Here is a 23,738-nt window from a genome sequence, read left to right on the forward strand (position 1 = left end):
GCGGAAGACTTGCTCTCTCTCCTCGCGCCGCACACATCCTTGCCAGATTCAAGGACGTTGTCTTCATCCGAAATCTCACGATCAAAGTCATCTTGGCGTCTGCAATCMCGTCGCTGCAGAAATGGTTACCGGAACGTATAGTCTGGATGCGAAAACATGGTCGACGCAGTCCTGAACCTCCAACGATGTGGCAGACGACGATAAAGTATGGAGAAGGCGCATTGGAGATTCATTCGACAATTGCCGCGTTTCCCGCGGTTCAAGACCGTAGCTTTGCGAGTCTGAGGTTGGCTGCGAGGGCTGCTKATGCCTTGTGGGGACGACATGCTGTGACGAAGATTTTTGACGCACCGGATGATGTTGTGGAGGACATTATGGAGGATGTGGAGAGTGAAGCGAAGGAGCTTGCTGGCAGGGTAGGATTCAAAGGGGGTTTTTCGATGGGGTATTTGGAGGGGATTGTGAGGATGTATAGGGTGGGACCGCACGTGGTGGACAAGCGGGCCATGTAGTACAAGAACGATTCATGGAAAACAGGTGCTCTTGAAAGGGGATTTGCGAGATAGGGTGTGGGGGAGTGTGATTGATTGGGATAGGAGACATGCTCTGAGCCTGCGCACAGGTCAGGAGAGACGTCGTTCAGAGAGGGGAAGCGATACTTGTAGCATCTCCTTCATCATAGCGAAATCTCTCGCATGATTGACATCTCATTTTCGTTCATCTCGGTCGTATATACAAGTATCAAGCAAAGCTGACGGAAAGGTACCGCAACCGCGTCGCCGCACCATCCACCCATTGACCCGCGAGCTCCAAAGCAGAAGACCAACCGCAAAGCAAAGCCTCCACACCGTAAAATGCAATCAGCTACAATTAAGCCTTCCGTCTCGTACGCAGCGTTCTCTTCCCCTCAATCTCCGCGCTCGAATTGACGTCAGTGAAAGTAGCTCTTTGCAACTCAGCAGCAGCATCAACCGCCACTGGAGCAGCAGCCAAGACAGCCTCGGCACGCTCCCGAGCAGCTGTAATATTGCCCTGCTTCTTCTCGGGTGAAGCGGCAGCGGCGGCTCTGCCCTCACGCTTCGCCCGCTCAATTGCCTCTCTCGCCTCGGATTGTCTCGCCTTCTCCTCCGTCTTCTCCACAGGTTCATAGTGCACTTCCTTGGTACTCGCGCCTTTCGTCCCGATTGGTGGATCGAATCTACTTCGAATCGTCTGCACCATTTTGCCAAACCAGAAGATGTTGAGGGAGTTGAGAACGAGGTTCGAAGCGAGATAGGTCAATGCCAGAGCGAGTGGGACATGGTCTTCTCCCACAAAGGCATATCTCTGGCCTTGCTCGTCGCCGTAGATTTGTAGGAGATCCGCGGTGGTGTAGGATCTGCCGGGGACGCTGGTCACGCCCGCAACGCCGGATTTCATCCCACCGCCTTCTTCCAACCGGACACTGCTGTTACCGTAGCGAAATCCGCGGTAGACGTCCATGAAAACATAGACACTACTGATGTTTCCCCAGATGATCCTGCAGGCGAAGAACGTTCCGGTGAGGAAGGCGCCATTGATGGCTTGGTAGATGCTCCCAGTGAGGTTGAGCTTGTCGCAGAACCAGTGAATGTTCAGGAAGGGCGAGGAGAGCTCGTAGAGAAGGAAGACGGGTGCGTAGAAGTAGATGAAGGGCCGCTAGAAGAAGCACGCACATGTTAGATCAATGATCACCACCATCTTGAGGGTTGTAGGAAATGCCATACGTAGCCCAGCGCAAACACCGACAGCGCAGAAACGGCATGCGCCAACATGCCCCATCCGAAAATCTCCAAATGCCACGAACACTRGATGAAATCCCACAAAAAGTAGCCCAGCGCGAAACTCTGCAGCATTCCGCCGCAACCCGTATACTCCCACACTCGCTCTTCCCATCTCTCTCGCGGCCGCACCGCTTTCCGCTCCTCATCATAGAACATGACGTAAAAGGACATGACGCAGACAATGATGCTCTGGAAGAAGCTCACGACATGCACATCCCAGTTCACGCGCGTGCGTTTGTTCAGAGAATTGTACTTCTCAGGGCAAAAGCGACGCGAGAGGAAGGGGGAGACGACGGCGCCGATCCATGTGTAGAGGGCGAAAGCGAAGATGACTTCGTGGATATGCAGAGGAAGAGTGGGTAGGGAGAGGAAGTCGGCGAGTGGTTGCGTGAGGTTGATGAGGGCGGGCGGCGGAGCGAGTGGGAAGGGGTCCTTCATCGTTGCGGTGTGGAGCGGGTGGTTTGATCAAACAGCAATGGGTCACCGCATGGTCCAAGGGAGGGTATATTTTCAAAGGTGTTGGGTGGTCTGTTGATAGAGTGTCTGGGCTTCGGCGACGCGCATGATGTTATGTTTATCCCGGCCATGGCGCTCGTCATGTGAACCCTTCTCGGCTCGTGGTCGCTTTCGGGACGGGAAGGCTACCAAGTGCGGGACGCTGGACAGCCTGGACTTGTGGGTGGGCTGAGACATGGCCGTCGGAGGCATGAGAGGCTTGTCGTTCGTGAAAGCTGTTTACATCGCGACGAGTGATCTCTTTCATGGTCAATCAAGATGGCACCAACAGTCACAAAAGCATGTCGCTCCCAAACGGGAGACCTTTGGATATTCCCATGCACGAGACACGAGACAATCTGTAGCAACTTTGGTACCTTTCCTTTTTGATGTATAGCTCCCTCATGCCGCTGCCGGCGAAAACATTGACTCCTTCTTGTATAGCTCCTTCATGCCGTTGCCGGCGAAAACATTGACTCCATGGGTATAATGCGCGAAACCATGTCACAGCAACCTGCATGTGTGACGAACCCGCCCAACGCCTTGCTGAAACGCTCACTCGTCCTTTCACTCCCTCCCGCCTTGCTGAAACGCCCACTCGTCCTTTGACTCCTTCCCGCCTGACATTCACATCCAGCCCTCAACTCAATTCCACCAAAATGAGACCGAAATGCTCGTGGTCAGACTCTCCACATAGTGCCACCATCCCAGTGGAATGTACAGACTCTCGCCTGGTCCCAGCATTGCCTCCTCGTATGCTGCACCCTCTAGAAGAGGGAATCTCTTCCGCGTGTCGGCCCGCATAGCCTCAAGCCCAGGAGAGATGTTACCTGTCGGACGGATAATTGAAATGTCGACTTGGGATGTATTGTCCATCTCAATCCCAACCTCATCCACACCCATTGGGTAAAGACGGTCGGTCTGCTCTGGTGCGTACAGGCGGACATACTTGTATCCCACCACCTGACAGAGAATGTTGTGATAAGGATCGGTATGGRGTGGAGATTTGGTGCCCTTCGGACCAAGCCAGGCGTTGAGCAGTGGCTGATCCATATCCTGAACAGTATCGAGTCCTTTGGTTCGCGCAGCAGCCCCTGTGGGACGGGGAGGTGCCGAGTAGCAGTAGTCCGGGATGTGGATGTCGCTTCTCAGAGTCGGAATCTGCCGGAAAATGTCGTACTGCGCGAGGTATCCCGTCTGCTCGGGCTTGTCTGGCACCAGAAAGCGTTCTGCAAACTCGGAGAATGTAATGATCTCTTGGCGCCACCCCGGGTCTGTGTAGCTCTTCCCAACCTCGATCGGGACGAGTCGATGTCCAGCCATGGTRTGGCGCTTGAGGTAGAGAAGGTCTTGCCACAGCTCCATTGCTGGCCAGTCTGCCATGACACCTCGTAGCACAAGCGGGCGGACAACGTTGCCGACTCTATCGACATAATGCCGAAATGCATGCGGCGACATGACCACCTTTGGCCTGGTGATGGGAGACTTCGTGACCAAACCTCGCGGGGTCAGACCACGTACTAACCGCTGTGGGCCTTCATCCTGTATAGTACGTTGAGCGATAGGATCCAGGACCTCAAAGATATCGTCAATCAAGTCACGTCGTCCAGGCGCACCGGCAACAATGATGACTTTATCCAACTTGCCAACGATGACTTCCAGCCAAGAACCAGAGATAGCGCCGTCAGTGAGCTTCCTACGCTTGGCTCTGTTTGCTGCTGGCTGTGCCCGCAGGGACTGCTTATGCAATAGCTGCGCGATAAGACACAAGGTGGCATCTTCATACAGCCGATGCCAACATTTTTCGACCTTGTCGGGCGTGGTAGCATACAACTTCTGGTGTGCGAGATTCACGGCGTCTCGGGGCCGCTGTATCATGATGCTCAACGTGGCAGGGCCGCAGGCGTCAATGGGGTCCCGCGGTAGAGGCTTCCGCACCTGCTCAAATACGTGAATCGCGAGGCGCGCCAAATCGTCGTCAAAGATTCTACCCGCTTCAATGTGGCGGACTTCCGGAGCATCGTGAGAGGGTGTCGCAGGGGCTTTGCGCTTCGGTGTAGGTGAGGTGAGTGTACGAGAGTCAGGCGTGGGTTCGACATCCGCCATCGATGCTGGCGTTTCGACTCGAGGAACCAAGGCACTTTCATCAGTGCTGCTAACGAACGGTGGATCACTCTCGGTGACATCGGCAGTGGGAGCTTCGTTTCTGGTAAGATCAGCATGGGTTGCTCGTTCGCCAACACCGTTAGTGACAAGAGCTGGCAGTTCAACGTTGGACAATTCTTTCTCGCCGGTCGAAATGATCGCCGGAACATCCTCTGTGGCTGGAATGGGTGTCTGTAGCTTCTCTTTATTGCCTGGTTGGCGCTGCTGAAGGGCCGCCTCCAAGTCAGCTTCAAGACCGGATACCTCCCTTCTGAGCTGCACAATTGTATTGTGATCCTCTTGAAATCGCTGGTAGAAAGGCGCCAGAATGGTACTCTTCAGGTGGGTAACTTCCGACTGTGCAATCTCATTCACCACCTGCTTGATGGCTTTTTTGTTGCGAACCAGACGCATCTCGTCCTGGCCCGCTGGCTCCAAATTGGGTTTTTCAAACTCCATCTTTCGAGCCGGTGAAACAGCGGTTGGCCTGCCGATGATTGCACAGCCTTGGTCCAACCAAGATGGCATCCGATACACAGCATCGCGCAGCCATTCTGATTTTATCATCCGGTTGCAGAGGTCCCGGTCAGAAATAGCCGACTCGAGCTCGCAGCGCTCGGATTGCGAGAGCATTCCAACCATGCTGGACCATTGATCATCACCTGCAAATTGGTTAATGTTGTTACAACATGTGGCGCGGTGCAGCGAGGGAGGTTGATGTTGCAAGTGAAGAAGTGTTGTCGGAAGCGTGAATATAGGTAGAATACAGCAGAACCACGACTTTTGCCAGCATGTCGCGGGGCAACCAAAAAGTTGACGGAGTGGAAGAAGCTCGTGGCATACAAACAACCTGCCCAACGAATCTGCGAACCCACGCCAACGACATACACGAGGGGATCTTCAAGGACAGTCAAGTGGAAGAGATAAAACAGAACAGGAGTACCAGCGCAATAAGCGCTTCGGACATTTCAAGATGCAGGCCCCAGTGGTGGTCATGAGTGAGTAGTATATTGCATTGAGCATGCCAGGAGGAATTAGCTGCTGATATACCTGGACAGACACGGCGACCGGTGACCGCAAGACTGGCCGACAAGCTCAAAACTCCAACATCACAGCGGCAAAGACCGTGGCGGACATTATCCGATCATGTCTGGGCCCCAAAGCAATGCTGAAGATGCTGCTGGACCCGATGGGCGGCATCGTGCTGACCAACGACGGACACGCCATTCTTCGTGAGATTGAAGTAGCACATCCAGCAGCGAAGAGCATGATTGAGCTGGCGCGGACACAGGACGAGGAGGTCGGCGACGGCACCACGACCGTCATTATCCTGGCCGGCGAGATTTTGGCTCTGTCCCTCCCTCAGCTTGAGCGCAACATCCACCCCGTCGTGATCATCCAGGCCTTCAAGCGGGCGTTGGGCGATGCGATCAAGGTCATCCAGGATGTCTCCATTCCCGTCGACGTTGCGGACAATGAAGTCATGCGCAACCTCATCTCCACCTCCATCGGCACAAAGTTCACCTCCCGCTACTCAGATCTCATGTGCGACTTGGCATTACAGGCGGTACGCACGGTCAGCCACGACGCAGGCGGTGGCAAGCAAGAGGTGGATATCAAGCGATATGCGCGTGTGGAAAAGGTGCCGGGTGGTGAGATTGAGGACAGCACAGTACTCGACGGCGTTATGCTCAACAAGGACATTACCCACCCCAAGATGCGCAGACGGATAGAGAACCCACGCATCGTCCTTCTCGATTGCACGCTGGAATACAAGAAGGGTGAATCGGCCACCAACATTGAGATCAGCAAGGAGGAGGACTGGAACCGCATTCTGCAGATTGAAGAGGAGCAGATCCAATCCATGTGCAATGCCATTGTTGCCGTCAAGCCCGATCTCGTCATCACGGAGAAGGGCGTCTCGGATCTCGCTCAGCACTATCTTCTCAAGCATRACATCACCGCCCTGCGTCGCGTACGGAAATCAGACACCAACCGTGTCGCACGCGCTACTGGAGCTACCATCGTCAACTCCGTCTACGACCTCACAGAGAAGGATGTCGGTACGCAGTGTGGTCTGTTTGACATTTCCAAGATCGGCGACGACTACTTTACTTTCCTCACCAAATGCAAAGACCCCAAGGCATGCACCATCCTCCTCCGCGGCCCGTCCAAGGACATTCTCAATGAGATTGACCGCAACCTCCTCGATGCCATGAGCGTAGCCCGTAATGTCATCTTCCACCCATATCTCTCCCCAGGAGGCGGCGCAACCGAAATGGCATGCGCCGTCCGCCTCTCCCAGATGGCCAAGGGCGTCGAAGGTGTGGCACAGTGGCCTTATAAGGCGATTGCAGAAGCAATGGAGGTCATCCCACGCACACTCATCCAAAACGCTGGCGCAAGTCCCATCCGGGTGTTGACACAGTTGAGGGCGAAGCACGCAGAAGGAGGTAGCACTTGGGGCATCGATGGCGATGCTGGCAAGGTTGTCGATATGAAGGACTTTGGTATCTGGGAGCCACAGGCTGTCAAGCTTCAGAGCGTCAAGACTGCGGTAGAGAGCGCATGCTTGTTGTTGAGAGTGGATGACATCGTTRGTGCCAAGAGCGCCAGGACAGGCGGCGGCRGCGGCGGCGGAGAATAGAAAGGATAGCGATCACATGATGACAATTGGGCRTGGTAGATGGATGGAACGGTGTAGAAGGCTATTGTACCAACGACCATACCGACCAGAGGAATTGAAGCCATGCAAAACAGCTCCCACCATCAGGATTGGGTTGAAGTAAGTACGCGATGTGTTGCTGTACTGATATTTCCACACCTCAGCTTGCCATTCGACCATGGATCCTTTCCAACGCTGCCTATGAAGAGACAAGAAACAAAAGTGCTTCCTCTCAGCATTGAGTACAACGCTGCCCATGAAGAGAAAAGAAACAAAAGTGCTTTCTCTCAGCATTGAGTACAGACGAGCCATTGTTCAATGCCGATCGGCAAATGCCATCGGCATCATTGTTGCCCGAACAGGCTCTTGGCGTGTATTGTGCCTGAAAATCCATGTTGGTTTCACGGTCTCACGTCGGCTTCCTCCACAATTCGATGCGGGACCTCTCGTATGAACGACAATGAACTAAATTCTCCAGCGCGTGATGCGGGTTAGGCGAGGGGAAAAGCGGGCTTGTCTCGGGCAAGACGTCCGATCCATTGACCATATAAAAATGGTCGCCCGTGTGTAGTGACGATGTGAGTGGCTACATCTTATAGGGAAGCATGAAGAGCCTCACGAAACTTGCTGGAGCTCTGCTCTTGCTGGCGAACAATACGCAGGCCATTGCATACACCGACGAGCCCGATCCGTACTATGGACAAAGTCCACCAGTCTATCCGACTCGTGAGTTGCCATTCTTGGGATGCACTAGTTGGATGCTAACAATATTCGCTCCCAGCGGAGGGAACTGGTGGAGTTGACGCAGAATGGCAGACAGCATACGGCAAAGCCAATGCCCTCGTTGAACAGATGACCCTGGAAGAGAAGGTCAACATGACCCGCGGACATGTCGGCACTTGTGTGGGAAACACACCAGCAGTCGAAAGGCTGGGGATCAAACCGCTCTGTTTCGCCGACGCTCCTGCCGGCATAAGAGGGCAAGAGTTTGTAACGGCCTTCCCTGCCCAGATCCATGTTGGAGCTACGTTTGACAAAGCTCTTATGCACGCGTATGGCAAGGCGCTGGGAGAGGAATACAGAGGCAAAGGAATCAACATTGCTCTGCTTCCTGTGGGAGGGCCACTAGGTCGCGTAGCCCGTGGTGGGAGGAATTGGGAGGGCTTTGGGGCTGATCCATTCCTCTCCTCCGTGGGAATGGGAGCTGTGACGACTGGACTGCAGAGCACTGGAGTCATTGCCCAGATGAAGCATTGGTTGCTCAACGAACAGGAATGGAGACGTAACCCCGGTGTCGGTGCGCCGGGCGAGGCTATCTCCACCAATGCTGACGATCGCACGGTAAGTGGGTGTCTTATGGAACGAGAGACTTTTATTGACATGTCAGTCAGATTCACGAGCTGTACGCGTTTCCGTTCATGGACTCTTTGAAGGCTGGCTGTGCGAGTGCCATGTGCTCGTATCAGCGTGTCAATAACAGCTATGGATGCCAGAACAGCAAACTGTTGAACGGAATCCTGAAGACAGAACTCGGCTTCCAGGGTTTCGTCACCAGCGACTGGCAAGCTCAACATGCAGGTGTTGCATCTGCGAACGCTGGGATGGATCTTGTCATGCCAGATGGTGGATATTGGGGCGATAACCTCACCGCTGCTGTCACCAATGGTTCTGTCGCTGAGACCAGATTAAACGACATGGTGACCCGCATCCTCGCAGCCTGGTATCTCCTTGGCCAAGACGTTGACTTTCCCGAGCCCGCTGTTCACAACTATAATGTTATTAGTCCGATTGTCGATGTCAGGGCTGAGCACGGCAAACTTATTCGCGAGATCGGCGCGGCAGGCACTGTTCTTGTCAAGAATGTGAATGGCACTCTACCTTTCAGCAAACCCAGGTTTCTCAATATATATGGCTACGATGCCAAAGCACCGRACTCACCCTGGACGACCCCTGCAAGATTTGGAGGTGGATACGACGTCGTAAGTGTTTTTGAACCATGACCAGATATGGAACTGACATGACTTTTGCAAAGAACTTCGGATGGAACACACTCAATGGAACGCTGATCACTGCAGGCGGCAGCGGTTCCAACACGCCTAGCTATCTCATCAGTCCCTTTGAAGCCATTCAGCGGCGAGTCATCGATGATTACGGCATGGTTCGCTGGGACTTTGCGTCGCGCAACCCGACTGTATATGCAAACGCTGAGGCCTCACTCGTGTTCATCAATGCGTGAGTACCAATCATTCATCATCTGTCTACAAAACTAGCTAACGACTTCTCTTCTCAGTTACGCTTCGGAGTCATTCGATCGCACATCTCTCACGGATGATTTCAGCGATGAGCTGGTCAAGAATGTGGCGGCCAACCACTCCAACACCATCGTTGTGATTCACTCTGCAGGAATTCGTGTCGTTGATGTAAGCTCTCGCTCGTTGAAATAGCAGGGAAAGCAGCTGACTTCTTCACTTAGGAATGGATCGACCACCCGAACATCACCGCCGTCCTCTTCGCTGGTCTCCCAGGTCAAGAGACTGGCAACAGCCTTGTTGATATTCTCTATGGAGATGTATCTCCGTCTGGTCGCCTTCCATACACTGTCGCAAAGAACGAGAGTGATTATGGCATTCTCCTGAACTCCACCATTGGTAGCGGCCCCTATCCCCAAGACGACTTCACCGAAGGCCTCTACATCGACTACAGACACTTCGACAAGTACAACATCACACCCAGATTCGAATTCGGTTATGGMTTGAGCTATTCCACCTTTTCCTACGGGTCTAACGTTACCGTTTCGGCTACGAGTGACAAGATGAGCGAGTATCCCGCCGAGGAAGTCATCATTCCTCAAGGTGGACACTCTGATCTGTGGGATGTGATTTACAAGATTACAGTGACCGTAACGAACACTGGAAACCTCACGGCTGCAGAGGTACCGCAGCTATACGTTAGCATCCCAGATGCTCCCCAGTGGCAGCTCAGAGGGTTTGGAAGAATTCATCTGGCACCTGGTGCATGTGGAGATGTCACGTTCGAGCTGACTAGAAGGGATCTGAGCATTTGGGATGTCGTTGCTCAGCAGTGGAAGTTACAGGCAGCAGAATACCCATTCTTCGTCGGAGCTAGCAGTCGGGATGTCAAGGTCGAGGGAAAGTTTGTCATCTAGAGGGGACCTTTGGGCGGATCGAGACTTTGGCTTTACGCAGCTTCGACCTTCAGTGAATTGCAGCATCCCGTATCACGCCAGGATGCCTCTCCGCTGATCTCACTCGCRCAGCCGCTCCGGAACCGTCCAAGTCCGTTGTTAGTTGAAGAGGTGGTTTGTGCCAATCAAACTTCAGCGTTAAGCGGAGAGTACACACCCGTCAAGATTGAGGGGAGGGCATTCAGCTGTGGTTTCATGCTGTACAAAATTACATTCCATTGTAAAATATGCCTCGTTGGGGGTTTCAAGGCCTCGCAGCTATCATGAGACGTCGAGTCATGAAGAGAGACTCTTTTGCTTCGGCCAACAAAAGTCCGAACCGCCCGACCTGCAGCAATAATCCCCCCACATCATTCTGCATGACCACACTTCATGCGGGGATGGATACCTGAGTCTCCTACACCGCAGCTCGACCTTTCGCCCCCCCACATACTCCACTGGCAGTTGAGGTCTCGCTTGTACCTGCGTAGATATTGCTTTCTCTTTTCTTTTCTTTTCTTTTCTTTTCTCCCGTCAATCAACAATGCATCATGGCCGAAAAATTGTCAAAAGCAGATGCAGAAGCATACAACATGCGCGAAGACGTTGAGTCTTCAAACTTGAAAGACGAAGTCATTGCCAACTCTCATGCATCCTCTTACAATGGCAAGGGCACAGCAGAAGAGAAGAAGCTCGTTGCCAAGCAAGACCTTCGTCTTTTACCTCTATGCAGCTTCATGTACCTTCTTGCTTTTTTAGACCGGAGCAATATTGGCAACGCGAAAGTGTTGAATGCAGATACCCACGATGATGTATGTATGCTATCAACCTCGCCGTAAACACAACACCTCTCTGACGATCGTTTGCAGCTTTTATACGACACCAAGATGACCAATCTGGAATATATAATAGCATTGATGGTTTTCTTGATCGCTTACACCATCTTTGAGGTGCCCAGCAACTACCTCTTAAAGAGACTGAAACCCAGCACATGGCTGGCTTTTTTAATGATGGCATGGAGCGCTGCCACCATGGGATTGAGTGGCTCTCACAACTTTGCGACAGTGACCGCTCTACGCTTCTTGCTGGGGATGTTTGAGGCCGGCTTATTTCCCGGACTGATCTACTACATCACCTTTTGGTATCGTACGTACATTACCATTTCCAAACTTTCGATTATACATGCTGATATCGCAAAGGAACCGATGAACGCTCAGTCAGAGTGGCTCTAATTCTAGCTTCAGCGGCTTTGGCCGGTGCATTCGGTGGAGCGCTCGCATATGGAATAGGTCATATGAACCAGACATCGGGTCTTTCGGGCTGGCGGTGGTTATTCCTCCTCGAGGGCCTCTTCTCCCTCGTCTTCTCGGTCTTTGTGTACTTTGTGCTTCCAGACTACCCGGAGACGGCTAACTGGCTCACCCCAGAACAGAAAGCACTCGCAGCAGATCGCTTGCAGGGAGCCGAGGGATCTCATGGAGATGGCGGTCACTTGTCATGGAAAGAGGTGAAAGCCACTCTCACAGATTGGAGACTGTATGCACACTATGCGGTCAGTATCGCCTCCTGCTCAGCTGCTACATCGCCAACTGACATTTTGGACAGGTCTACTTCGGCATATCAACCCCCTATTCATCCCTCTCACTTTTTGCCCCAACCATCACTGCCGGACTGSGATACAGCGGACTCTCAGCTCAACTATTCACCGTCCCACCATACGCAGTAGCCTACGTCGTCACAGTCCTAGTCGCATGGAGTGCCKACCACTTCAATGCCCGTGGACTCCACAGCGCCATCTTCTCTCTAATAGGCGCAATCGGTTTTCTAGCATCGGCAGTCCTACCTCCATCTTCTTATTCGGCGAGATATGGATGTCTGATCGTAGCAACATCAGGCGCATTCGCATGCATTCCACCACTCTTGGGATGGCTGAGCTCAAATCTCCACGGCACAGAGGCGGTCGGACTGGTGATTGCGTTGAACATCTCGTTTGGTTCCCCGGGGCAGATTGTGGGAGTTTGGGTCTATAAAGCCGATGAGAAAGAAAAGGGATATCCGACTGGTCACTGGACGAATGCTGGGTTGCTGTTCTTTGTTGCTGTTGGATCTGTTGCGCTTGTGTTTTATTATCGCGTGCTGAACAGGAGAATACGAGCGAGTGGTGGAGGTAGACTGTTCAAGTATTAGTGTCGACGGAACTTTGATTCGCATGCGAGATGATGATGATGATAGAACATTATAGAGAAGCAAGCACCGGTGGGATGTATACAAAAGGCATCATTACGTATTGCAGTGTTAACCCAAAACAGGCATGCCATTCTACTCGGTGTGTTCCACTCCAAATGTAAGGTCCCGGCTCGAAGTAAAGTGGCTACGGCCCAAAATACTTGTAGAAACAAACAAGCAGACAACCCACTGCAACGGGACCCATCCCCCAAGACTGAGCTTGCAATGAGCTCGCATCTCCAAGGTACCTATTCCCGCCATCACGATACTCGTCGATATACCCACCACTATTGCCCAGACTACTCCTCGCAGTCATGCTTGAATTTCCAGTCGACGTCATAGATGAAGCATAAGGCGGCGGCGTGTAAAAAGTTGTGCTGGAGCTTGCAAGGCTTGTACTGCTCGTTGGAATGTAGACCGTCGTGGTCGTAGTGGCGATGGTGGATGTGAGTGTTGAAGTGATTGTTGAGGTCGTTGAATCGTATGCCACGCATGCGCCGGTGAAGTATTGACATATGCCAGATCTACCTGTTTCTAGCGTCATGACAGGCTTGAAGGTGGACTTGGAGCGAGAGAGGTGTGGCAAGGAAATGGCAGTGTGAGAATGATGCGAAGAGGTGTCGCGGTAGTGCTGCGGAGAGAGGATGGAGAGGATGCTGTTGTTACTAACGGGAGCGCTTCGTATTCACTTGATTGAAATATGACAATCAAGAACCTGAAGGGTTAGATCGGGCTTCAGAGACAGCTCAAAGCAATTGAAATTTTGTGACCTTCCAAATGATAGCCACGTAGTTCGTGTTACTGCTGCGTTGCACATCGCGGCACACCGGGCGCGTGACAACCATGTTCTGCTGTGGCAAAGCGTGGCAGCCAAGTTGTTGACAAGCCATTCAATATGGAGGGCCGGGCACCAGACAACGCAACCTCCAGCAGCGCCGAGTTTCTATGAGATATTTGTAAAGGCTGCGACATCATATCGCCTGACATGTCAACAACACGATTTCATCGAGACACGACCAGCATCTTGGAGCTCCATCGTGGCATGGCATTGGGTCTCGTGAACGTCTGCAGCTGCATAGGAATAGGTTAGTTACGAGTATGCCACGTACCCACAACCTGGAAAGCTTGTTCGGACTTCTTGTGCCACTGCATGGATATGGATATAGATTTCTCCAGGTCCAAGCACTGAAACGCTTCCGGTCAAGTTGTGTGAATCACATGGTCCAGCCCCGGACATGGTCTTGGGGTGGTGATGTTGTAGCGCATTTGACGGAGCGCAGGAGATCAGCATTCCACAGTACTCCAGACTCCCTTTTCACTATACCAATGGACTCATGAGAAGGGCAATCCCACTGCTCTGGGCCGTGAAGTCTCCCTCAAGGCTGCTCGCGTTTGCTATATTCACAACGGTGTGTCGGACCAAGTGGTGTTCGACCTTGTGCGGAGTTCCTCAGAGAGCGGACAGCCGGAAGGTGTTCCCGGATGGCAAAAGCTTCGAGAAGCCTTCCGATTGATAGCCTAGTCAAGATTTTGATGAAGAAGAATAACCTGGAAGTCGAAACAAAGTGATGTTTCAATCTCACATGGGCGTGGCCTCGGCGCTAAAATCTCGCGCTAGGAATAGATMCAATCTAACGCGGGCGATCAAGTGAACTCCTTCGTGCGGACATACATTGTGCATACTGTTCGCGGCGCGACAGCTCTCTCGAGAGAAGAATGGCGACGAGCAAAGGAGCGGCGTCGACTGAGGTCCAGATACCAGAATGGGAACACATCGCAGCGGCGGATGGCGAGAAACAGGACATCCATTCACCGCGGCGTTCGGCGCGAGCGGTAGCAACGRCCAAGCTGGATACTGTATTGCCGCCTCACCGGAAATATATGCACCTGAGCCGGAGGAACTTCCTGATAGCACTAACGGCGGCAGTTCTTGCTTTGCTTGCGCTCATCGTGGGTTTGGCGGTCGGTCTGAGCGGCAATGGAAGCTCGTAGGTGCCATCTTCTTTGCGGTGCGGCTTAAATTCGTCCTTCTGATCAATTATTAAATTCGCAGGTCGAAAAACCTCCCACTACCTACCAACTCCGAGGCGCATACCGGCGAGCTGACCTACTTCGCAACTGGTCTCGGTGCGTGCGGAGAGACGAACAAGAACGGAGACAATATCGTCTCGGTGTCGCACTTGCTGTTCGATGCAGCCGGCTCGTCGAGCAGCAAAGGGGGAAACAGCAACTCAAATCCCTTGTGCGGCCGGATTATCCGCGCGAAACGATACAACGAAGAAGCCGGGGCGGAGCGGAGTGTAGACTTGCGAGTCGTTGATCGATGTACCGGATGTGCACCGACCGATCTCGACATCACCGAGGACACGTTTGCGAAACTGGCCCCTATTGCCAGTGGGAGGGTGCAGGTTACCTGGGCCTGGTTGTAGATCTCGTCCTTATATTCGAGTCTTCTTCTGTGTTCAGGCAGGCATAGATTGCCCCTTTTTAACCACGAGCGTTTTGTTGATACCCATTGAATGTTCACAGAGCAACAACATCGTATATACGGCCAACATGGTAATCTTTGAGCTACCTTATCTTGTGTGTCTGTGCTAGGCCTGGTCAGGTAGATTTCAATGTTCAGCGCAAGATCCAAATGCCATCCATTTGCGTGCAACCTCGAGATTGGTCTGTCCGGATTGAATTACGAAAAGGTGGAATGTGTTTGCTACACAGGCCTCCGTTTTTCATCAAACATCACGACACAAGATGCTCTTTGCATAGATGCATTGTTATGGTCTCACGGCACTGGAGCGTCTCTTCGTCGGAGTATCTATCCTACCCCAACCCTGACCCTAAGACAGATCCATATTGGCGCGCGAGCTCCCGCTTGGAATGGTCCAATCAGAACACGCCCACGTCAGAGCTCGTCATGCATGTCGTGGACTTTGTCGAGACTGGAGCAGCGATCTGCCGTACGAAGCAGAAGCTGCAGCATGCCGACTCGTCGATTCCACGGCAAGACAACAACGGGATGCACGGCATGCAAGCGCAGACATGTAAAAGTTTGTCTCGCTGCCGATCACATCATGAATGATGAAACGCATGGACTGACACTCAGCAGTGTGACGAAGCTAGACCAGTCTGTAAGAATTGTACTAGGAGACAGGAGACCTGTAGCTACACCATCGTCGAAGAGACTCGAAGCAGCACTTCAGGTTCAATCCCTGACTATGATGGCAAATCAAGCACTTCAAGTCCAAACGGTYGGACACACCACTTGTACGATGGACTGGATCTGACGCTTATGCATCGATACTCGACTGTTACATCAATCCATCTCTTCCCGACTGAAGGTTCGTTCTTGGAATGGTGCGAAATGTATTGCTCCATTCGGGTATCGTTCGTTTGCTGATTCTCGAACAGGAGGACGTCAAGTATGGCAAGGTAAGCATTCTAGGATACGCTTTACACCTTCGCGGAAGTCTCGAATCCTCACGGCTGACACTGGCGAAGACTTTGTGMCTGCTAGGAGTGAAACGTGTGATGTGCTGCAAAGGGGAATGCTGGCTCTTGCGGCAATGKACCTCGCTCTGCAATGCAGCACGAGCCCAGAAGCGTCCCTGTTACCACAGGCGGCGATATACCGCGAAAGAGCACTACACCATCAGCAAGCTGCACTGCCTGGTTTCCGAGATTTGATTCAAAGCCCAGACCTGCAAGACCGTACCGCCGCCTTCCTTTTCAGCKTAATGCTAATTATATTGGCGTTTGGCACCGCCCATTCTGCGACTACTAAGCCGACGTTGGAAGATGTTTYGAACTTCTTCGCCTTGTTTCGAGGACCCAAGACGCTCTGGCAACTGCATGGGGATGTTGCGAATGCAGAGCTTGTCGAGACCATGAGTCCAAAGCCGGTCGCTTCCCCTCCGTATCCATCTGACAAGGACGAGACTCTGAAGGACCTCAAAGACCTTGTGCTTGACGATGCTTGTGCAGAGGCGGTAGCAATATTGAATGCTGCTTGGGACCGGTTTGATGCCAACAGGACCGATGTGCGATCAATCGCCTTTGTGAGTCCCGGCTTAGTACAGTGACCTCAGTCGCGGCTGACAATTTGAAGTTCCCAGCAATGGCTTCAGAGGCATACTACGCTCTTCTTCGGCGACGGGACCCCAATGCTCTCCGAATCCTTGTACGTCGTGTCAATGCTCAGCATAACATATCACGGCCGAGCTGACACAACGTACATTGGTAGACACATTACGCCATGCTTTTGAGCAAGTTCAGAAGTCGTTGGTGGATAGGGGCATGGGTAAGAACCCAATCGTCTGACTGGTGCATTGTGGACTGATATGTTTGGCTTTGCAGGATAAAATCTTGCTGGATGCCRTCTCCCCAGATAACGATGCAGCGACGAAGGGCTTGGTCACATAGTGGAGTCTGGTCGAAAAATTCGGGACTTGATTAGCCTGAAGTCGCAACGCGCGTTCCGCCAGATTCACACTCTAGGTCGTTCAGACGCTGAAGGCCTGGTCGGGGAATTCGTAGCTCAAACGAGCTTCTGTCTCCTTCTGAACAATGCCTCGCTATGTCGACACAGCTTGGAGTCGAGAAGTAACTCATGGTGCATTGCACCTGCAATGACGGAGGAGCACATTAAATTCTTCCACGGCCGCCGAAGCGACAGCGACAGTCGCTGACAGTCGAGCAAGTCAATTGAGYCGACAACGGCAGTGAAAGGTGCAAGTAATGTATACAGCAAATACGTATGGATGCTATATGCAACAAAGCGGGACATAATCAGATATTGAACAATTTTCGCATCAAAGCACGCCGAAGAGCCGTCGTGAAACGAGCTCGACGAACGCATTCTCAGTGCTTGACTCTTTGTTTCGATCATCATTTGGTGTCCCGGCTTTGCCACCTCCTCTTTTCAATATCATCGTCCTCCTCATCCGCCGTGCTGATCATCCCGCGAGCCGAAGGCGGAATGGGAATTCTTCGTCAGCCCATCATGGCTGATGCATTTCGGTTTCCCGTCTCGCTGATACGGTAGTCTGTCTAAAGCTCCATCTGAGCAATGTGGCAGGCGTTACCTGCGGAGGTGCGAGGCGGAGAGATTTTTGGGAGGATGCGGTTGTTCGAGAGGCACGCGAAGGTGTTGAAGCGAAAAAGCTGTTTCGCTGTGTGGATTACTAATACGGCGGATAGTCCCGAGCGGTATCGCAACTTCTTTCTAGCCAGAGATGTACTCGTACGGGCAGATTGTTGCGGCCAACAAGTCAACGTGAATCCTGTCCTGGAATCATCGGCTTGCGACTCGGATCATTGATCTGACAAGGAGCGATGAGCGGCGGCGTGAGCTCAAAGATCACACCTCCGTGTTCGCGTTGGCCGTCGACCAGGGCGCCTCGCATTCCAAATTCAGGTGCAACAACATCTCAGTTCCGAGTCGACGCTGTAGCAGATGTGCTTGCAACGATGCCATCCTTCTTGACTCCAAACATCATCAATGCAATCCATTCGCCTATTGTCCCCGTCTCCCGAGTAGCGCTCACACATTACAACCAACGATGAGCGGGGCACAAGCAAGCCAAGCCTTGTGCAAGCTTCGCCCGCGCCCATCAGTCAATCCATCTTAAAGTGGACGTCTCGAGCATCTTTGACATAATAGAGGCTCTTCTGAGCATCCTTGCTTGATAATCCAGGATTGGACGCCAATAGGTATCCAAAGGGCCGAAGTTCTGCCTTCTTCCCACCTCCAGCGACGTTACTCGCAATCAACACCTCCATCCGCACCGAGTCCCATCACCACGCCGGGAGAGTTCACCTGGAAATATGCCGATCATTCGCGACTTCGCGATACCAAAGGCCGCCAGCGACCTGGTCTTTCCACCGCCAGCCACGACCGTGTTCTTCATCGCCTTTCTAGCCTCCGTGGACCCTCAGACCCGTAGACCGTGGTGTCCAGATGTTGTGGCCGCCCTACCTACTCTGGAAGCCTCATTCACGGGAGCGAAGAAGCCGGTGGCGGCGTTTGTTGATGTGGGCAGCAGATTAGAGTATGGCCGTCGCGATTGTCTCACCGTTTGATTCAATACATATACTGACACGTAATGTGCGCAGATGGAAAGACCAGAAGAATGTCTTTCGGGTGGGGTGGAATGTCAACAGCGTACCGGCATTGGTGCGCTTTGAGAAGTCTAGTGAGGGAGGGATTCGGGAGGTTGGACGCTTGCTTGAAGGGGAGATTCTGGACGAAGAGCGGTTGGGAAAGCTATTGTCTTGACCGTAGCCAGCTGTAGTGCTTTGCTGCTTTGCTGCTCTGCGCAGTGTCATTGAGATCGGGCACTGTGCGTCCTGGCGAAGCAACGACCCGGAAGCGATGCCAGAGCTGGACTTGCTGTGGAAGATACCGCATCTCCTCGACAATGTGCAACGCATCGCGCTCATCGAAATAGGCAGTCCGGCTAGGCGAAGGATGTTTGCCCAAATCAGCAATTCTACAGACCACAGGCAATGAAGTCATATGCCGTTCACACAAGACAAAGCCTATGGGAGTTCATCAAGCGATGATGAGCACATTTGCACAGATTGGACGACTACAGCGTCTCGATACAAAAAGATCCTTGACCACGTGGTCCGTTGGTGCAATTTTTGCACGAGAGAAGCGAACCAAGTCCAATGAAGACCCAGTGAGGAGAGCTACAGGACAAAGCTGTCTTATTAAGATGTCGAGATATTGGCAGTCTGACATGCTGACAGCTTGCAGTGTGTGCTTTAACCCACTATTTCGCCAGGACAGACTTTTGAATGATCTTATACGTGTTGTACATCGCCGGCCCTGGCAGTACCAGCGTATTCATACGGCAAGCGGCACGGCAAGCGAGTTCTTGCACACAAACTCGGACGTTGATTACCTCTGTAGGGCTGTCCCTTCGAGCTGTTGCTCCACGGCTCCGGCCGGTACGACATGGAAATTTTACCGACTTATCAATTGGTCATCTTTTTCTGGCACTGGTTGTACAGCAGAAAGCTTCCGTAATCGCACGGGTCGATGTCACTGTTGATGCGCGCCCACAACAGAATGCGAACCTAAGTATACAGAACAAGTTTTGCGGCAGCCACTGACGAGGGTATTTCGGTATGGACGACAATACCAAACGCGACCTTCCACCTGTGGCCTAGCACCTTGATCGACAGATGTCGATCTTCGAGAACGAGGCCTTTAGGGCGGCTACAAGTGGAACTCAAACCCAACTCTACCTTAGCATGCAATAGAGGGGTAGCGCATGATGATATGATTATGATATATTGACGCTGTCGCAAGATTCATCATCTTGCCTTTTCCGACCTACACCTCTGCCAAAATGAGAGTGAATCTGCTTKTCGCATCGTACAGCGTTGCTGCTGTGCTCGCTGCACCCCTCCAGGACAGATCCGACTATGCAGTCCACAGTTCTCACTTTGTACCGGAGGGATGGACTAGAGGCAGCAAGCCTCAGGCTGAACAACTGCTTAAGCTCCGGATCGGTCTGAAGCAAGCTTCATTTGGGGCACTTGAGCAAGACTTGTTCGAAGTCAGTGATCCGAATCACGTTCGCTATGGCCAGCATCTTTCTTCCAGCGAAATTCACGCCCACACTGCGCCTTCCAAGGAGTCACTCGATGCGGTGCACCAATGGCTCGAGGAACATGACATCTTCGCCCATCAGCTTGAATACAGCGAGCCGAAAGTGAGTCTAGAAAAAACGGCGACATCCTATTTTTCATCCTCTGACCTGTACCCATAGGACTGGATGATGATTTCGCTTCCGGTGCTTAAGGTGGAACAGCTGCTCGATACTGAATATCATCAGTATCAGCACGCCGACGGTACGCAGGTCGTCCGAACAACGCAGTACAGCCTACCAAAATCTCTTCAACACCATGTTGACATGGTTGCTCCAACAAAGTGAGTGTCTATGGGCCTCTCTCACAAGTCTTAGGCAGTAGTTCTTACCTCTTTGCAGCTATTTTGGTAACCCCAAGTTCTTCGGCTCTACTGTGCGGATTTCGGAGGAGATGGCTCCTAACAGCGAACTTGCTGCCCTTACAGGAGCGTCAGCTCCTGCAGGCTGCTTGACAACGGCTGTCACACTCTCGTGCGTTCGAGATCTATACAAAACCAGCGACTACAAGCCAAAGGTTCCGGAGAAGAACTACGTCGGAATCACCAACTATCTCAACCAGACGGTACGTGGCGGTAAAGTCGATGAGACGGGTTGAGCTGACATTCCATAGCCGTCTGWTCTTGACTTCCGCGCATACATGACGTTGAACAGGCCAGATGCGAACCCGAACTACACATTTACTCGACAGGTACGACACTGCTCAGGGGCTCACAGGCTGACTTCCGCTGATAAACAATGCAGATCATCGCTGGGGCTGCCGACAATCAGCTCATGCCCGGTGTCGAGGCAGATCTAGACGTTGAAGTAAGTTTGACCTGAAGTGTCCATARTTCATTCCAATTCTTACGACTCAAAGGCCGTTGGCGGAATCGCATATCCAACCAGGTTCACATCTTACTCTACTGGAGGGTCGCCACCGTTTGTAGCCGATGCCAACACTCCAACGGACACTAACGAGCCATATCTCACCTGGCTGGACTATGTCCTCAAACAAAAGGACGTTCCTTATGTCATATCGACCTCTTACGGAGATGACGAACAGAGCGTGCCCAGGGACTACGCTATGCGTGTTTGCCACGAGCTGGCTCAACTTGGAGCAAGGGGAGTAACACTCTTGTTCGCTTCAGGCGACTTTGGAGTTGGTAACACCGGCACATGTGTCTCCAACGACGGCAAGAACACCACGAAATTTCTACCAGCATTTCCAGCAAGCTGCCCATATGTCACCACAGTGAGTACAAAGACACGTTCAGCTACAGCAGCGCATTCTGAGCGTAGCATTTCCATCCACCCAGAAAGCTGATACATTGCAATAGGTCGGAGGAACAATGGGTTTCAGCCCGGAAGTCGTCGCCAAAGACGGTGCCTATGTTCCAGGAGGTGGCTTCAGCGACTACTTTGCACGACCGTCCTACCAGAACGCTGCGGTAACAAGTTACCTTGCCAGCATTGGTACCTTAAACCAGGGTCTCTACAATGCATCTGGCCGCGCTTACCCCGACATCGCCGCACAGAGTGTTCACTTCTTGATCAACTACCAGGTAGCACCAAACCTCGTGGACGGAACCAGTGTTGCATCCCCCGTCGCTGCCGGAGTTCTCACTCTTGTAAATGACGCCCTCCTCGCCGCAGGCAAAAGCCCACTGGGTTTCCTAAACCCGATGCTCTACTCCAGCAAAGGAGCAGGTTTCACAGATATCACCTCCGGTACCGTCACCGGTTGCAGTGACACTACGGTTGGGTTCCCCGCAAAAGCTGGCTGGGACGCAGCAAGTGGCTTTGGATCGCCAAATTTCAAGGCTATTCGGGCTTCGCTTGGTGTTTGAAAAACAGAGACAGCACCAAACAAAATTCCATTCTCAATGCTGAAGGATAAAGGATAGGAAGAATAAGACGAACTTGATACAAGAATTGACCCTTGCGAGGAGAATATATGAAACAAAACGAGAACATGACCCAAATCTTCTGAAAAGCATTGCCTCGAATTACCCCCTTCTTTTCCTTTGATAAGGTACTAACTTATTATGCTTATATTCAGGATGCATAGATGATGAGTGCACAGCCTCAAAAACCAAGCAACACACAGTCCGAGAAAGAAGTACATGTAGGCCCGAGAAGTCGTAGCAGTCTGACAAGCTGACAAGCTGACAGGCTGCAGAGAGTGCGCAGACTCCAATCATCACTCGTTCGCCAACACATCTGGTCGACATGATCGACAAGTCACATCGCCAGTTTCGGCTATACGCAGTAACTTACTTGGCAAGCGAGCGAGCACAAACAACATAGCCGCCAGCGTGACATTGCTTGCTTCGCAGATCTCCTGCAGCCAAGGYGAGGCTGAAGAGGGGCTGAGGCATGAGGTGAAGCGAGACCAGAACGCCTTACTGCAGATAGGTATAAGAAATGCATGATTGACTGTATTTTGAGCAGTACATACCGCTTCTCCAAGACACAGCGAATTGAGGCCAAGACACCGAGTCCTTTCGAAACTCTGTTCATATCTGTCAGCTTCGCCGTAAGTCGCATTTTCATCTAACCACACTCTACTTATACTGATCCCACTGTGTAGGCCACACGAAGACCTAACACCGACAATGACAACGATAACGACACTCCAAACGCCACAACCAAAAACGCAGCAACAGCCACCAAAACCCGCACCACCAAAACCAATAGTAGCCAGACTTCCTGCCCCACAAACCAATCCTCATACTCCTACAACCAAAAAACCTACTGCTGTCCCGGAAATTTCTATGGTAGTGGCTCCGACGCGCTCTGTGGAATTTCTTGCTCTGGGAATGCTGCCGCCACTTCCGCTATCCCTTCGAATCTGTCTTGCTCGTCGACTATTATGATTACTGAGAATTCATACCAATCAAAGGTCGCTGCTGCTACTGCTGGTACTGCTACTAGTTCGGGTGTAGCGGCGGCGATTGTTACGGCGGGTCCTATGTTTGGGGCTTTGGTTTTTGCGGGGGGKGTTTTGGTTGCTGTGTAGGTAAGCTGCAATGTTTGACGGCGCGAGATGGGGATGTGTTTTTGGATATGTTTGTGTAAAGAAATTGTATGGAGAGTATGAGATTATGAGGTTATGATAAATGAAAAACAAGCCACGGACTGTGTTACACATTTCTCGAAATGGCTTGAGGGGCGATCATAGACAACCAACCAAATGTTCAACACAACGAGTCCGACCAATACGAAGGCGGCAGTGACATGTGGATGCTTCCTCCCACCTCGAGAAAAATCGGCATTACCAAGCCTACATGTAAGTGCGATCTTTGCTTGTAGCCCTAGTTTGATTTGCCGCGGTAGGATCACAACGCTCAAACGATCCTTCGAAGGATGTCAGGGRTGTTGGTTCGTATACCTCTTACCTATTTGGGACGCCTGATCTTTGTAGCACTTTTTCGGATGTCAAGTTTATACGGAAGGAAGGAAGCACGATGACGTAGGCAGCGATGTACTCCTCCCTCGGCTGCATGCACTTCTTTCCTGATAGTAACAGTGTGAATCTTCAATAAATGTACACGCGAGGTCTCCAGTGATCGCGTGAAGAACAC

At 52.1% G+C, this 23,738-nt stretch overlaps 10 protein-coding genes; 8 read left to right on the forward strand and 2 right to left on the reverse strand.

Moving 5' to 3' along the window:
- Nucleotides 1-870: 870 nt before the first annotated feature.
- On the reverse strand, nt 871-2,240 carry RCC_03295 (related to DUF887 domain protein; the record flags this gene model as incomplete). XM_023768585.1 has 2 exons in its annotated part: nt 871-1,677; nt 1,746-2,240. The coding sequence occupies 2 exons, from the start codon at nt 2,238-2,240 to the stop codon at nt 871-873; spliced, it is 1,302 nt and encodes a 433-aa protein (XP_023624353.1).
- A 702-nt stretch (nt 2,241-2,942) lies between these two features.
- RCC_03296 (uncharacterized protein) lies at nt 2,943-4,901 on the reverse strand (the record flags this gene model as incomplete). The annotated part of the gene is made up of 1 exon (XM_023768586.1): nt 2,943-4,901. One exon carries the CDS (start codon nt 4,899-4,901, stop codon nt 2,943-2,945), a length of 1,959 nt encoding a protein of 652 aa, XP_023624354.1.
- Nucleotides 4,902-5,415: 514 nt separating this feature from the next.
- RCC_03297 (probable chaperonin of the TCP1 ring complex) lies at nt 5,416-7,089 on the forward strand (the record flags this gene model as incomplete). XM_023768587.1 has 2 exons in its annotated part: nt 5,416-5,440; nt 5,501-7,089. 2 exons carry the CDS (start codon nt 5,416-5,418, stop codon nt 7,087-7,089), a joined length of 1,614 nt encoding a protein of 537 aa, XP_023624355.1.
- Nucleotides 7,090-7,712: 623 nt separating this feature from the next.
- RCC_03298 (probable beta-glucosidase-related glycosidases) lies at nt 7,713-10,273 on the forward strand (the record flags this gene model as incomplete). XM_023768588.1 has 6 exons in its annotated part: nt 7,713-7,833; nt 7,889-8,448; nt 8,499-9,086; nt 9,140-9,339; nt 9,398-9,527; nt 9,581-10,273. The coding sequence occupies 6 exons, from the start codon at nt 7,713-7,715 to the stop codon at nt 10,271-10,273; spliced, it is 2,292 nt and encodes a 763-aa protein (XP_023624356.1).
- Nucleotides 10,274-10,842: 569 nt separating this feature from the next.
- Nucleotides 10,843-12,478, forward strand: RCC_03299 (related to putative tartrate transporter; the record flags this gene model as incomplete). XM_023768589.1 has 4 exons in its annotated part: nt 10,843-11,103; nt 11,161-11,437; nt 11,491-11,843; nt 11,897-12,478. The coding sequence occupies 4 exons, from the start codon at nt 10,843-10,845 to the stop codon at nt 12,476-12,478; spliced, it is 1,473 nt and encodes a 490-aa protein (XP_023624357.1).
- Nucleotides 12,479-14,233: 1,755 nt separating this feature from the next.
- RCC_03300 (uncharacterized protein) lies at nt 14,234-14,946 on the forward strand (the record flags this gene model as incomplete). XM_023768590.1 has 2 exons in its annotated part: nt 14,234-14,505; nt 14,571-14,946. The coding sequence occupies 2 exons, from the start codon at nt 14,234-14,236 to the stop codon at nt 14,944-14,946; spliced, it is 648 nt and encodes a 215-aa protein (XP_023624358.1).
- A 549-nt stretch (nt 14,947-15,495) lies between these two features.
- Nucleotides 15,496-16,936, forward strand: RCC_03301 (uncharacterized protein; the record flags this gene model as incomplete). XM_023768591.1 has 7 exons in its annotated part: nt 15,496-15,564; nt 15,624-15,855; nt 15,926-15,946; nt 16,016-16,572; nt 16,623-16,694; nt 16,758-16,814; nt 16,871-16,936. 7 exons carry the CDS (start codon nt 15,496-15,498, stop codon nt 16,934-16,936), a joined length of 1,074 nt encoding a protein of 357 aa, XP_023624359.1.
- A 1,404-nt stretch (nt 16,937-18,340) lies between these two features.
- RCC_03302 (related to Thioredoxin domain-containing protein C21C3.12c) lies at nt 18,341-18,791 on the forward strand (the record flags this gene model as incomplete). XM_023768592.1 has 2 exons in its annotated part: nt 18,341-18,564; nt 18,629-18,791. The coding sequence occupies 2 exons, from the start codon at nt 18,341-18,343 to the stop codon at nt 18,789-18,791; spliced, it is 387 nt and encodes a 128-aa protein (XP_023624360.1).
- Nucleotides 18,792-19,872: 1,081 nt separating this feature from the next.
- RCC_03303 (related to tripeptidyl-peptidase I) lies at nt 19,873-22,001 on the forward strand (the record flags this gene model as incomplete). XM_023768593.1 has 7 exons in its annotated part: nt 19,873-20,238; nt 20,296-20,456; nt 20,515-20,737; nt 20,786-20,863; nt 20,917-20,979; nt 21,032-21,406; nt 21,492-22,001. The coding sequence occupies 7 exons, from the start codon at nt 19,873-19,875 to the stop codon at nt 21,999-22,001; spliced, it is 1,776 nt and encodes a 591-aa protein (XP_023624361.1).
- Nucleotides 22,002-22,582: 581 nt separating this feature from the next.
- On the forward strand, nt 22,583-23,173 carry RCC_03304 (uncharacterized protein; the record flags this gene model as incomplete). XM_023768594.1 has 2 exons in its annotated part: nt 22,583-22,690; nt 22,745-23,173. The coding sequence occupies 2 exons, from the start codon at nt 22,583-22,585 to the stop codon at nt 23,171-23,173; spliced, it is 537 nt and encodes a 178-aa protein (XP_023624362.1).
- Between the last annotated feature and the right edge of the window lie 565 nt (nt 23,174-23,738).

This window comes from Ramularia collo-cygni (assembly GCF_900074925.1).
Source record: "Ramularia collo-cygni strain URUG2 genome assembly, contig: RCC_scaffold04, whole genome shotgun sequence".
NCBI classification, from domain to species: domain Eukaryota; kingdom Fungi; phylum Ascomycota; class Dothideomycetes; order Mycosphaerellales; family Mycosphaerellaceae; genus Ramularia; species Ramularia collo-cygni.